The 14,603-nt window shown below is 42.7% G+C and overlaps 1 protein-coding gene across 2 annotated transcripts in view; it reads right to left on the bottom strand.

Moving 5' to 3' along the window:
* LOC121540302 (neurogenic locus notch homolog protein 2-like) overlaps positions 1-12,280 on the bottom strand; it is a 62,904-nt gene extending 50,624 nt beyond the window's left edge. For both annotated transcript variants that reach the window (XM_045207768.1, XM_041849074.1), the window contains exons 1-2: positions 11,998-12,280; positions 4,919-5,000 (exon numbers count right to left, since the gene is read on the bottom strand). In XM_045207768.1, the coding sequence (XP_045063703.1) occupies positions 4,919-5,000; positions 11,998-12,070 (155 nt within the window). In that variant the 5' untranslated portion in view covers positions 12,071-12,280. The remainder of the gene's footprint in view (positions 1-4,918; positions 5,001-11,997) is intronic.
* Positions 12,281-14,603: the final 2,323 nt, after the last annotated feature.

Genomic DNA, 14,603 nt, shown 5'->3' with positions numbered 1-14,603 from the left:
ATTCTATCTGTCAGATCAAACCAACTACTACACACCAAACTCTCTCTCCTTCTCTGTTCTGTTGAGACAGAGATAATTAATCAGCTTGCACCATGGCACTGCAGTAGACAAGGGGGTCTTGTTCAGGGAAAAAAAGGTTTGGATGCCATCACTCTCACCCTTGGGTTGCTGTGCTCAGGTACTAGGCCCAACTCAAAATCTATCCTGTGTAGGGTTGCAAAGGGAGGGTATATACACTACCAGTCAAAAGTTTGGACACACCTACTCATTCAAGGGTTTTTCTTTATTTTTACATTGTAGAATAATAGTGAAGACATCAAAACTATGAAATAACACATGGAATCATGTAGTAACCAAAAACGTGTTAAATCAAAATATACTTTATATTTGAGATTCTTCAAATATCCACCCTTTGCCTTGATGACAGCTTTGCAAACTCTTGGCATTCTCTCAACCATCTTCATGAGGTAGTCACCTGGAATGCATTTCAATTAACAGGTGTGCCTTCTTAAAAGTTAATTTGTGGAATTTCTTAATGCGTTTGAGCCAATCAGTTGTGTTGTGACAAGGTAGGGGGGGTTGTACAGAAGATAGCCCTATTTGGTAAAAGACCAAGTCCATATTATGGCAAGAACAGCTCAAATAAGGAAAGAGAAACTATAGTCCATCATTACTTCAAGACATGAAGGTCAGTCAATACGGAAACTTTCAAGAACTTTGAAAGTTTCTTCAAGTGCAGTCGCAAAAACCATCAAGCGCTTTGATGAAACTGGCTCTCATGAGGACCGCCACAGGAATGGAAGACCCAGAGTTACCTCTGCTGCAGAGGATAAGTTCATTAGAGTTACCAGCCTCAGAAATTGCAGCCCAAATAAATGCTTCCCAGAGTTCAAGTCACAGACACCTCAACATCAACTTTTCAGAGGGGACTGTGTGAATCAGGCCTTCATGGTCGAATTGCTGCAAAAAAAAACTATTACTAAAGGACACCAAAAAGAAGAAGAGACCTGCTTGGGCAAAGAAACACAAGCAATGGACATTAGACCGGTGGAAATGTGTCCTTTGGTCTGGAGTCCAAATTTGTGATTTTTGGTTCCAACAGCTGTGTCTTTGTGAGACGCGGTGTGGGTGAACGGATGATCTCTGCCAGTGTATTTCCCACCGTAAAGCATGGAGGAGGAGGTGTTATGGTGTGGGGGTGCTTTGCTGGTGACACTGTCTGTGATTTATTTAGAATTCATGGCACACTTAACCAGCATGGCTACCACAGGATTCTGCAGAGATACGCCATCCCATCTGGTTTGGACTTAGTGGGACTATCATTTGTTTTTCAACAGGACAATGACCCAACACACCTCCAGGCTGTGTAAGGGCTATTTTACCAAGAAGGAGAGTGATGGAGTGCTGCATCAGATGACCTGGCCTCCACAATCCCCCTGACCTCAACCCAATTGAGATGGGTTGGGATGAGTCGGACAGCAGAGTGAAGGAAAAGCAGCCAACACGTGCTCAGCATATGTGGGAACTCCTTCAAGACTGTTGGAAACGCATTCCAGGTGAAGCTGGTTGAGAGAATGCCACGAGTGTGCAAAGCTGTCATAAAGGCAAAGGGTGGCTATTTGAAGATTCTCAAATATATTTTGATTTGTTTAACACTTTTTTGGTTACTACATGATTCCATATGTGTTTTTTCATAGTTTTGATGTCTTCACTATTATTGTACAATGTATAAAATAGTAAAAATAAAGAAAAACTCTTGAATGAGTAGGTGTGTCCAAACGTTTGACTGGTACTGTATTACTGGAAACTTTTTAAGTTTACCAGTACACTACCAGAATTTTGATAAATTACATAAAATCCTTGAAAGTTCTCAAGACATCTAGTGGCCCTTTTGGGTACTTCAGATTATCACAGGCGTCTATCTCTGGCCCTCTGTGGCCTTATCAAATGTAAAATATATAAAATAATAAAATAAGATGATTTTAAAATAAAATGTCATGATAAAGCTGTAGAACAATACAAACCATCAACTTAGTGAATACCATTAGTGTTTAATATGAGGGTTTCAGCATGAAATATCCCTTATATATATATATATATATATTTTTTTTTGTCATTTAGCAGATGCACTTATCCAGAGCGACTTACATGAGCAATTAGGGTTAAGTGCCTTGCTCAAGGGCACATCGACAGATATTTCACCTAGTCGGCTAGGGGATTAGAACCAGCGACCTTTTGGTTACTGGCACAACGCTCTTAACCACAAGTTATTTATTTTACTATATCAATATGTCTTTGTTGTAAATGTTTTGGCGTCAAACTGGTGGCAGTTGTGAAAAAAAGTCAATAGTTGGAAGAGTTGCAGATTTAATTGAAAATAATGCCATTGTTGATTAGATACTTGTTTTACATTAATTAGGCTATTTTCTCTTGAACCATATGGTGTATACACTAGAAAAATAAAAAAATGGACACAGATATAACAAATGAATTCTATATATGAATAACAACTTAAAAGCTAAATTACTAAAGTTACCATAGATTGCCATAGATTTTCTGTTAATTACCAAAATTACAGACGATTCCAGTAACTTTGGTAAATTACCGGCAGTTTTGCAACCCTAATCCTGTGAATGTTCCATTGTACTTTAACTTTGAATATCATCCATTCCATTCCATTCTTTTTGGACCTTATTGGTGTAGCGTACCTTATGTTTTCGAAATCCTAAAGATCAACACACTTTGCTGTGACTTACCAGTACACTTGGGCACTAACGAAAGCCCAGGCTCAACAGACAGTGACACACAAACACAGTGGTGACACACGCCTCTTTCTCACACCCTGGCTGAAGGCTTGTAGTCCCACCGGTCCAACAGCTTAAACACACCCTGCTCTGCCAGCCAGCCTCTCCCTCCCAGACTCATCTTTCTCCCATTAGTTTCCCAGTAAGCAAAAAGACAGACAGAAAGGAGTGCTTGGGTGTCACCTCCAAGAAAAAGCATTACTAAGCATCAGCTGAATGTTCCCCTATTTTCTTCTCTGTATCCTCCTGTTCCCTTTGCACAAAAGCCAACTGGCAGCCATCAATCTGTCTTGGAGCACATTTCAGCCTGCCTCCCTCGTTCCCCGGCAGTGTTCGGCCTTGTCCTAAAGACAGCATATCAACACAACAGTAGTCTTCATAATTAACTCTGACCCCTGGGCTGCTGTACATTCCATAATTGCACTTGTCTTGGGGGGTGGGATGGACCAACCGCTGTTTATTTTTCACTGCTTGACTTTTAATACGTTGGAAGTCTAATAAACACATAATGGGATTTTCACACAATGACTCCTTTGAGGTCGGCCAGCGGGAGGGAGGGAGCTGGGACTGTGTGCCGTCTGACTGGTTAATCAGTCCAACAGTTGCCCTGCTCTGTCACCCGACTGGCCTTGGACTGAAAGACTCTTCTCTTCAGGAGTAGCAGCCCGCTGCCTGATATGGGACAAAGGAGTAAATTAATTAAAATAGATAATAGAGAAGAGGGACAAACTCGAATGTTGAAACTTCCTTCTGGGGCAGTCAGCCAGTTACACAAGTCACCGTTAAAACCAGTATGTGACTCAAGCGGTCTTTTCAGTGTTCTTTGTCTTTGGCTCACTTGTCCTCCTATTCCCTCTCATTACAACCACGGATGGTGAAAGCTAGGCCTAGTTCAAGGTTAGGGTCTTGTTCTAGACCAGAGGCGGACACAAGGTAGGGTCCTAAAAAATCCACAACGCGGAGAATGCAGACGGAATCACGGAATCCAGACATTAAAATGGAATTCAACAATACTCAAAAATGTATTGAACTTAGTTAGTATAAAATCAAATAATGTATTCAACTTACTAGGGGGGGGGGGGGACTATTTGCATTGGTGACAATGCAAATAGTCCGGGTAGCCATTTGATTAGCTGTTCAGGAGTCTTATGGCTTGGGGATAGAAGCTGTTAAGAAGCCTTTTGGACCTAGACTTGGCGCTCCGGTACCGGCTGCCGTGCGGTAGAAGAGAGAACAGTCCATAACTAGGGTGCCTGGAGTCTTTGGCAATTTTTAGGGCCTTCCTCTGACACCACGTGGTATAGAGGTCCTGGATGGCAGGAAGCTTGGCAGTGATGTACTGGGCCGTATGCACTACCCTCTGTAGTGCCTTGCGGTCGGAGGCCGAGCAGTTGCCATACCAGGCGGTGATGCAACCAGTCAGGATGCTCTCGATGGTGCAGCTGTATAACTTTTTGATGTCTCCTGATGTGGTTTAAGAATTTCTGTGTACTTAAAACATCCAAAAAAGGTGTGATTTTGAGAGCGAAACCCCCAAAAAAATTACACCTGGAAAAACTAAAACGGAGAAAAAGGAATTTGGGAAAAAATAAAACAGATTTTATAGGGCCCTAATAATGGACTCCATACACCTGTAGTGGAACATATTTGCTTTGCAGTTGAATTGAAAACATTGACTATAGCCTAGATGTTTTCTATTTATTTTGGAAGCAGCCAACCTTTCAGATTCCACAGGTCTGGGAACAGAAACAGAGTGTGATTCACATCCCATTACATGAAACGTGATAGGTTCTGCTGTGTGTTTCCATAATTGGTGATCAGATTCGGAGTGTCCGTTCTTTCTCTGCTAAGTAAGTTCATAATTACAAGCACTGTCAAAGGCACTAGGCATATATCATGACAAACCAAAATAACTGCAGACAGTAAACCATTACCATTGAATACAGTGAAAGTGTCTTCATTAATTTGGCAACATGAGACCCCTTTGAAAATGTATGGCTTGGGAGATCCCCCTCTCTTTAAAAAACAGCTTGGAGGTAGAAGTATATGTTTTGGTGGGGCTCCCAGTACTGTTATTACTCAGTGATCCTTCTCCTCGGCCAAACCAGTCTTACCTGCAGTATCCTGTCCCGTTGGTGAAGGTGGCACACGTAGCATTGTTCACACACGGCTTAACAGCATCAAGACACTGGAGAGCTGCAACAGACAGAAATAGAACACATCAGTCAAGAACACACAACCTGATGAATAACTTCAGTGATTCTTTCCAATAGGCCTTCATCTATCTGTTTATTCAGAATCCTCTTGAAAACATGCCTTTTTTTCAATCCTAATATATTTCAGTCTTATAGCATCCAAACTCACGCAGATCTCACCAGTCCTGCCACCCAACCCCAGGGGATCATATTAACATAGGAAACTACAAGAGCCAGTTGGGTCAGCCAGTAAACATGCAGCAGACAGACACATCATTGAGCCTTGATAGAGACCACAATGCTCATCTATCTCAGGGTTTCCCAAACTCGGTGCCTCCCCCTCCCCCCCGGGTGCACGTTTTGGTTTTTGTCCTAGCACTACACAGCTGATTCAAATAACCAACTCTTCATCAAGCTTTGATGATTTGAATCAGCTGTGTAGTGCTAGGGCAAAAAACAATACAGACCAGCACCCGGGGGGGCCCAGGACCGAGTTTGGGAAACCCTGATCTGACTGCCAGTCAGACACTCAGCGTGACTTCCCTGTCAAAATAAAGGTTACAAAAAAAACAGTTAAAATAAAACACTTCCTCTATTGTGTGGTGAGGATGCAACCAGAGATGGAACTCAAGTGGTCCTGATGCATACCAGGTGGTGGTTAGGCTTGGGCGGTATACCGGGGTGTTTGGAAAAAGCCACGGGATGTTTTTTTCAATACCGTCAAAACTATTTATTTGAAGTTCTTCAATAAATTTGAATATTTGTAGCTACTTTTTAAATTAATACCTGCAGTCAACTTGTGCAATATGTTAGGAGATAAAGCAGATTGCATACTTCATTTCACCTGTCACATTATTTTACATTATGAAGCTTACCGTAGTAAGACAAACTACGGCCCATTCAATCCGGCCCGCAGGAGGTTTGAGGTAAAAATAGAAATAAATGTTGATGTTTGATTTAATGTAGTCTGAATCTTAGCCTGGGGTTCACTGCCATAATCAACCAGTGGCAGAGTCACTGCCGAAACCCAAAACACAGCACTCTTTCCTGGAAGATGTCAATGTCAACCCTCACTTGACGGCCGCGTCATCAATGCACAGGAAGTGTGCTCAGCATTAACACTACTTCTTGTAACAAGACTGTCACATATTGTATGCACCATTCGGAAAGGAAGAAGTACATGAAAGCTCACAAAAATCTGGAGCTACTCCGACTTTAAAGGACAAGCCTAGTTCTTCATCAAAACATATTTTGAACAACTGAGTGATATTTGGAATCAGACTGTTCAAAGAATCACAGATAGAAACTCAGTCCATCATAGTGGTTATTGTTTAATATCAGATTTAGGAACAGTGGTATTAAACACAACCACACTACAATTTAGAGCAAAAGAATGAGCCTGGAACACCTGAGGCAAGACACACACATCTCATGAGGCCAGTAAATAATCAGCTGACATCACACCAGATACTGCTGTGCTGCGTACAGCTAGGCTGTGATATCACGTGTGACTTTGCATGATGACTGACCACGAACATAATACCCCCCATTATTCATGCTACGAGACAGTAAGACATCACTGATCACATCGAGGTCACTCCCTGTCTGGATCCTTCACTTTCGTCTCCATATGACTGATCATTCAAGGCTGATCCTAACTTGTGATAGCTTAGCCTATGTGCATTAACCGCACATAGGCATAAATAGGCTATGCACTGATTATCAATGGGATATTTGCATGAAAATGCATGTCAACAAATTATATACAGTACTTAGGCCTAAAATGTACTTGGAAGCTCTACATGCAGACACACTTTTCCTATGCCGTCTCATTTTTGGTCATTGTGGTGCCAAAGATATGAACGTGACTGAACAGTGAAGTTCGCATCTGGGGTTTCATTCTCTCTCTACTGACATTGGCTCATTAAATAGGAAATACTTCAGAAAAAACTGCTCCAGCCAGCCACCACGGTCATCCACAATTGTTAACTTTTTAGACACGAAGGAGAGAAATAGACAGAAAGCAGAAAGCAGAACATACAGGGGTAAAGAAAGACAGTAGACAATGGGCAACTGAGGATAAGGATATCAAAATAGTATAAGGAGGAGCGCTAAAAAGAGCAACAGGGAGAGAAAGGGTGGGAAGGAGAGAGTGAGCGAGTAAGCAGCGGAGAAAGCTCTTTCCCCTGACTGGTTTGACAAGCTCCAGTCCACATACATGCTGTCACAATGCCAGGCGCAATGATCTCACAGGATTTGGGAGGGGCTGACACTAATTACTCCATTTCCATTCTGAAGCAGGCCACCAGCCCGGGCTCTGACTCTGGGAGAGGGTGGAGAGGATCCTCCCCACTGCAGCTCAGCCCCACTCCTCTCACACAGACCCAACAAGCAAACAAACAATACCACCACAGACCCCACAGACAAATACCTTTTACCAGCCTATTGTAACTAAAACTGACATTCTTTCTTCTCCCCTAATGGAGGCTCTCCTATTCTATCAGTGAAAGCTGGTTTAGGGGAATTTCCTGGGATGGTAGACATGATAAGAACCAGGCGGCTAAGGAAAACTGGGGTCAGTTGGAGAGGAGCGGGGGGGGAACCCAAATGGTATTTAACACACAGATGAGATGACTAAAACATACTCCTCATCCTTCAGGCCAGGCCACTAGGCCAGACACACACACAGAGAGAGAGCCAGTAATGACTCCTCCACCACACACGTGTAGTGGCGTGAGCAGAAGCATGCGTGACTGCGGTCAGACAGACTGTGTGGGCTAGACAATGGAATTCCCACATTCGTAGAAATGGAAGTGAATCTCTCTCTCGCTCCTACGCTCTCTCTCCCTCTCACTTGCTTTCCCTCTCTCTCGTTCTGTCTCTGTGTATTTGTGCATTGGTCTGTGCACTGTATGTTGTTCTCTGTCCATTTTAAGATCAGATCAAGGACATACAAACAAACAGTATGTGTAGTCAGGGTCAGGGGCCTTGGCATTTGGCTGTGCAGCTGGCTGGCACACGTTGGTTCCTCCCTCAACGCTCACCACTGCTTTGTCACTGAAACCACTCCAAAACCCTGGGGAGGGGAGGCTCTGTTAGTTAGGTCCCATTGCGGAGAGGGAATGAGTGACGGATTTGGCTTTGAACTAATCACTGAGGAGAGAGATGCGGAAGTAATTACGAGACACTGACAAAGAGTGCACACGAATGGTGGCACAAGCCCATGATTTGGTCGCACCAATTTTTTCCACAGCGTCACGCAATAGAACAAATTAGTATAATCTTATAAAGTCATTCGCAGTGCTTTATTTAAAAAAGTCTAATAGACTACTAAAATGGTATTCAAGAAATACGTTGTTACATCATCTTTTCATGTAGTGATTCTAAATAATTTTTTGTGCAACCTAATCCAGTGATTGTCATGCATGTTGGGTTGACAATTAAGCTATTGTTGTTATATTTTACTGTTAAATTAGGGCTACAGAATTTTCAGATTAGTTTTTTCAATAAAGATAAACTTGCCTGCATCTTTATGTGCACTAATATCATAAGCTAATTGATTTGGGGCTAAAGCTTCCCAGTTGAAACAGTTTGCGCATATATTATGACGAAATTGTGTGATGTTTTCGTTCATTTTGGTCTTTGGCAGGTTATCTTTGATTAATTCGGCCTATTTTGAGAAAGTGTTAGTGGGTATGTTGTTGCTACGGTGGCTCAAGACAGAAAAACAACAGTAATATTGTTGCTTTTTTTTCTTTTTTTTCAAACGAAGGTCTTTAGGGAGTATGCGAGCACAGACGTTTGTTTCCCTAGCCAGGTTCTGCTAGAAGCAAACCGAACCCATGTACGCGGACGCCTTAATTCATCACCTGTGTAAGTGGGAACTCAAAACACAATAGCTAGATCGCTCACTCTAAATATAAAACCCACTACTAGTCCATGTATTAATCTAACAGTAAATGTAATGTCCAAAAAAACAGTTGTAGCCTACCGCCCAATGAGGCATAAGCAATCGCAATGGCCAACGCGCATAATAATTTAATGTGCTCCGCATCTCAAGCCATAACCAATGTCTTGGTTGTAAAATAGTTGCTATTGAGCACAAATTGGATTGAAAATGTTATACAAAGGAGAGAGAGTGGCTTGCTCAACACAGGGACAGGTAGACACTTTCATAAGGATAATGCACTTTATTGTTTCACCAAATCATGGCTTTAGCCACCTAAAAAATAGGATGTTTTGAGTGAGGTGACCATGTAGAATGTGAAGCTGGCACTGATACGACCAAATCATTTTTTTACTCGCACAGCCAAGTCAAAGGGTCACAAAATGTGACTAAATGGTCACAGTCTGGAGCCCTGCATGGGATCCTGCAATAAAATACCTTGGCTTAGCATGCACAGAAACTAAGCTAAACGAAACAACTTTGCCCAAGGGTTACTTATGCCTGTGGCCCACATCAACAGCAGCATCAACATCAAGCTGGGTTTGTACTAGGACTAGTAGGTCACATACAGCGAGGGAGGTGACGTTACAAATTGCCCAGTTCCAAGAGCAACAATAAAGTCCTGATGATAACCTTGCTGTTACAATTAGGAAGAGGAGTTAGCACCCCCGATCTAAAGCTGTGTACACAGAGGGCCATGCTCTGTAGGCAGAGTGGCCTTCACACTGCGGTGCTGGGGTGTAGTGTAGAGCCCTGGACATGGGCACCAGCGCTCCGCCCTCATGGCTCCAGGATTATTGGGCTCTGCTGGGGCAGGAATGTAGGACATCTTAATTCTCTGTTCATTTGCTAACCTGCTCAACAGTGCAGACAGAACGCTCTGTAATCCCCCCACTCTTCACAGCAGCACCTCCCACCCCCTTCTCTAACTCCATTCTGCCGTCTCACCACCTCCACTACACATCCAACACTGATACCACTTCAGGCTCAGTTTGGCAGCACGTGCTTTTGTTCTATGCATTAACCACACCAAGCCCCCCTTGCATCGGATCGCTTCCCCTCTACTTGACTAAAAATATATCTGGAGCACATGCCCATCCCCGTTGACCTTATCACACAGCTCTGTTCTTTGCTGCTGTAACTTGAGATCATTTATTACTACTCCAACCAAAAGAACAGGGCAAAAACACACGTGGTGTTTTCTTCTAATATGTACATTATAGCTTAGGTAGGAGAATGGGTTAAGAAGAAGAATCAACAAACATAGAACAATATTAAAATTGTCTGGAGGCAGACTGAGTTGGGATGAACTGATGCTCCGACCACTGTGCCCTCCACTGGCAGTGGGAAGAGCCGGCGCTCAGCAGCTCAGTACTGCAGAACTGTGGGCAGGTCAATAAACAGATGCTTGTGTTCCGCGCGGAGGGCGCAGCATGTCACAGATAAATCACATTTCACACCAGGCTCCAGTATGGGTCGGACTGCAGAACAAGCAATGCAGTTACAGGCACAATCACTGGGCTTTTTCAGTGCACACACATGCTGTCTGGCCTGAGTAAATACATGCTGCCATGGACCCACGCAGTGGAGGCAAGCAGGCAGCACTATGTCGTGTGCCACAAAAAAGAGGCAAAAGCTTCATCCTCATGGGACATCATCTGCTTGACACAATAGGGAGGCAACAGCCGAGTGCTACGCTGTGAGTGGATGAGTGAGTGTGTGTGTGAGAGAGAGAGGGAGAGGGGGAGAGCGAGAAAGCATGAGAGGGTCAGAGAGAGGAAAAGAAAGAGGGAGGAATAAGAAATACCAACAGCAACATTCCACCCGCTTCTTCTCCTGCCTGCAGCGGCTTTGCGTTGTCTTGTGTTCTTTTGTGTCACTCTGTTCAAAAGTCCAAAACGTGAGAAATGACTGTCACATTGGCCTCCTGAGTGGCGCAGCGGTCTAAGGTACTGCATCTCAGTGCTTGAGGCGTCACTACAGAGCCCCTGGTTCGATTCCAGGCTGTATCACAACCGGCCGTGATTGGGAGTCCCATAGGGCGGCGCACAATTGGCCCAGCGTCCTCCAGGTTTGGCCGGTGTAGGCCGTAATTGTAAATAAGAATTTGTTCTTAACTGACTTGCCTAGTTAAATAAAGGTTAAATAAAAAATGGAATTAATGCGTTTCGTTATTGATCACCATTACTGTGCTTTGACGTTGAGTCTGTAGCAGTACTTTGTTGAACTTGGTAACTATCACAAAGGAGCAATAATAGTACAGAGCAGATAGTAATAGTAACAATTTCAGTATTGCTATTAGCCCAATTATTCATTATGTAATGATTTAAAGTATTGTATTAACAATACTATTGTTAGAGTTATGATAATTGTGATTATCAGCAATATGTGATGTTATAGTTGTGTCTCCCAAAACGAACAAAATAAGAAAAAAAATGTCAAATCTACACTCCATCAAACTCAATTAAATAACAAAGCAGATATTTATTTGTACGTTTTAATTCTGAGTTTCACAGCACAACCATTTTGAATTCCTTTCACACTAACTATATTGGGCGAGCGCGTTGGTTAGCTAACATCTGGGCAGCAGTGCGAGCCCTCGAGCATCAAGTCAAAGGCTAAATTATGGTAACTAAATGTAATTTATAATTAAACACCATCAACAAATCTTACTTGATATAGTGTGTGTAATGTAGGCTACACTAACTTTAAGATAGAAGCAATGTACTCTGAAGAATAAACTGCCCAAAAAAAACAGTAAAGCTGTGCTGTAACTTTTTTTCATTCTTCACCTTGTCGCTAGCTGCAACTGGCTACTTTATTTGTTACAAAGTCACTAAACTGACGCTTAGAAGCGCGTAACAAAGTTCTAAACTATCGACATGTGTTACTTTGGATCAAAAAGTCGCCTAATCAGCCCCAGTTATTATGCAGAAGCGTGTGCAGATGCTTCGACCCATGCCAGCACAGATCAGATGCTAAGTAATGAGTGAGAGAATACGATTTAGGTCATATAAAGGTATCAAAAGCAAGACTTATCTCAGTAACTTACCCAAAGAAAGTCGAACGCAGCAGACGACGATGACTAATACTTTGCCCGAAGAGAAAACGGGTAATTGGCCCATATTTTCTGTAAAATCCACATAGAGTCGCCAGCGCGAGGCTGAGCTCTGTCTCGGGTTAGGTGAACTAAACTTCAAAATGTGTCGCCAAGAACAATACTATTACTGAGTTAAAATAATAAAGGCCCTCGTTTCCTATACGGCTGTTTTTACTTTAAAATATTCGTTTTTGTTTCAGCACCGTTGTCACTTTCCTCACTTCTCTCGTCTCACCTCGTCACTGAAGTCACTCAGAGGAAAATATATTCCTCCGCAGAAGTTACAGAGGAGGATCTATCTGAGCAGTATATATTTGAGTGTCGGCACATTTGAAGATAAACTTGACAGTCACCAAACCAAAATTGCATTTCAAATGGATTACTGAGATATTTTAGTGTTTGTAATTGTGGAACTGTTTTAGAAATCCACCTTTCGAATTTTACTTTTATTTTTCTCTGTCGCCGAGGCGGAGGAATTTTCACTTATTTTCTACTTCTCAAAGCTTCGAATGACTGAAATTTAACCCCTTCATTGTTTTTTTTTCTCTCTCCACGCAGGGCCTACATGTCGACGCTTTTCCGCTCAGCCTTTTAACTCCCACTCTTTCCTTACTATTTTACACATCATAATTGTGCTACTATAGGTTGCCCTCATTGGCAGGTTTACTGGTATTTGTGACTCATGAAGGTGATCAGAATATTTCCCCTTCAATAACTATAAATCAAATCAAATTATATTTGTCACATGCGCTGAATACAACAGGTGTAGACCTTACAGTGAAATGCTTACTTACAAGCCCTTAACCAACAATATAGTTTTAAGAAAAATAAGTGTTAAGGGAAAAAATAGATAAATAAAAAATAAAAATAACTAAAGAGCAGCAGTAAAATAACAGTATGTACACGTAGGAGGGGGGGGAATCCGGGTAGCCATTTGATTAGCTGTTCAGGAGTCTTATGACTTGGGGGTAGAAGCTGTTAAGAAGACTTTTGGACCTAGACTTGGCGCTGCGGTACCGCTTGCCATGCGGTAGCAGAGAGAACAGTCTATGACTAGGGTGGCTGGAGTCTTTGACCATTTTTAGGGCCTTCCTCTGACACCTGCTGGTATAGAGGTCCTGGATGGCAGGAAGCTTGGCCCCAGTGATGTACTGGGCCGTACGCACTACCCTCTGTAGTGCCTTGCGGTTGGAGGCCTAGCAGTTGCCATACCAGGCAGTGATGCAACCAGTCAGGATGCTCTCAATGGTGCAGCTGTATAACTTTTTGAGGAACTGAGGACCCATGCCAAATCTTTTCAGTCTCCTGAGGGGGAATAGGTGTTGTCATGCCCTCTTCACGACTGTCTTGGTGTGTTTGGACCATGATAGTTTGTTGGTGATGTGGACACCAAGGAACTTGAAGCTCTCAACCTGCTCCACTACAGCCCCGTCGATGAGAATGGGGGCATGCTCGGTCCTATTTTTCCTTTTTCCACAATCATCTCCTTTGTCTTGATCACGTTGAGGGAGAGGTTGTTATCCTAGCACCACACAGCCAGGTCTCTGACCTCATCCCTATAGGCTGTCTCATCGTTGTCGGTGATCAGGCTTACCACTGTTGTGTCGTCTGCAAACTTAATGATGGTGTTGGAGTCATACATTTACATTTACATTTTAGTCATTTAGCAGACGCTCTTATCCAGAGCGACTTACAGTTAGTGCATACATTTTTCCTACTGGCCATGCAGTAATGGGGGAACAGGGAGTACAGGAGGGGACTGAGCATGCACCCCTGAGGGGCCCCCGTGTTGAGGATCAGCGAGGCAGATGTGTTGTTACCTACCCTTACAACTATACCATAGTGTTTACTGTCATTGTTGTTTTGATGAACAACATTACTTTTAATAACCAGATTAATTAAAAAAATAAGCAACATCAATAAACTTGCAGTCACAGCGCAATCTGGTAGCCTACAGTATAGTATAGTAATTGTAGTCCCTGTCATACAGTATTAGAAATAGGCTGTCCTGTTTTGTGATTTGTGATCTTATCATAGCCTACTTCCATCATAAGGTTTGAGAACAAGAGCATCACTTTATTGGCATCATTCAACCTCCAATAAACCAATAAACTGAATTACTTTCATTTGTATTCACAGTTATTGCAGGCTATTATGGTCACATCATTCTGATCCAGGTGTAAATCACTGACTCATGACCTTAACACAGAGCTCATCCCATTGTTTGTTTTCACCCCCTGTTAGAGAAACATTGCAGGACCCCTGCTGTTGGGACCATAGCCATGGACGTCCCTCTGTCTCTATTGACCCCTCATGAAAGAGCTGGGACCAGGGGGAGCAAATTGATCTCGTCAGGGGTCCCACCTAACTATATTGTTGCTGTAATCAATGTCAAGACAAGCCTTATGGCAGCAGGATGAATGTTAGGTAAAGCACAAAAAAACGAACAAAACTGATCACACATTTGCTCGCTTTCTATTCCTTTATTTACAGTATCATCACTTTCTCTTTCTCTCAGTTCTCCCATCTGGCTTCATGAAATACTATGTATTCTCTTT

Source organism: Coregonus clupeaformis, chromosome 26, assembly GCF_020615455.1.
Source record: "Coregonus clupeaformis isolate EN_2021a chromosome 26, ASM2061545v1, whole genome shotgun sequence".
Taxonomy (NCBI): domain Eukaryota; kingdom Metazoa; phylum Chordata; class Actinopteri; order Salmoniformes; family Salmonidae; genus Coregonus; species Coregonus clupeaformis.
The sequence above is the reverse complement of the archived record's forward strand: the minus strand, read 5'-3'. Positions and strand labels throughout refer to the sequence as shown.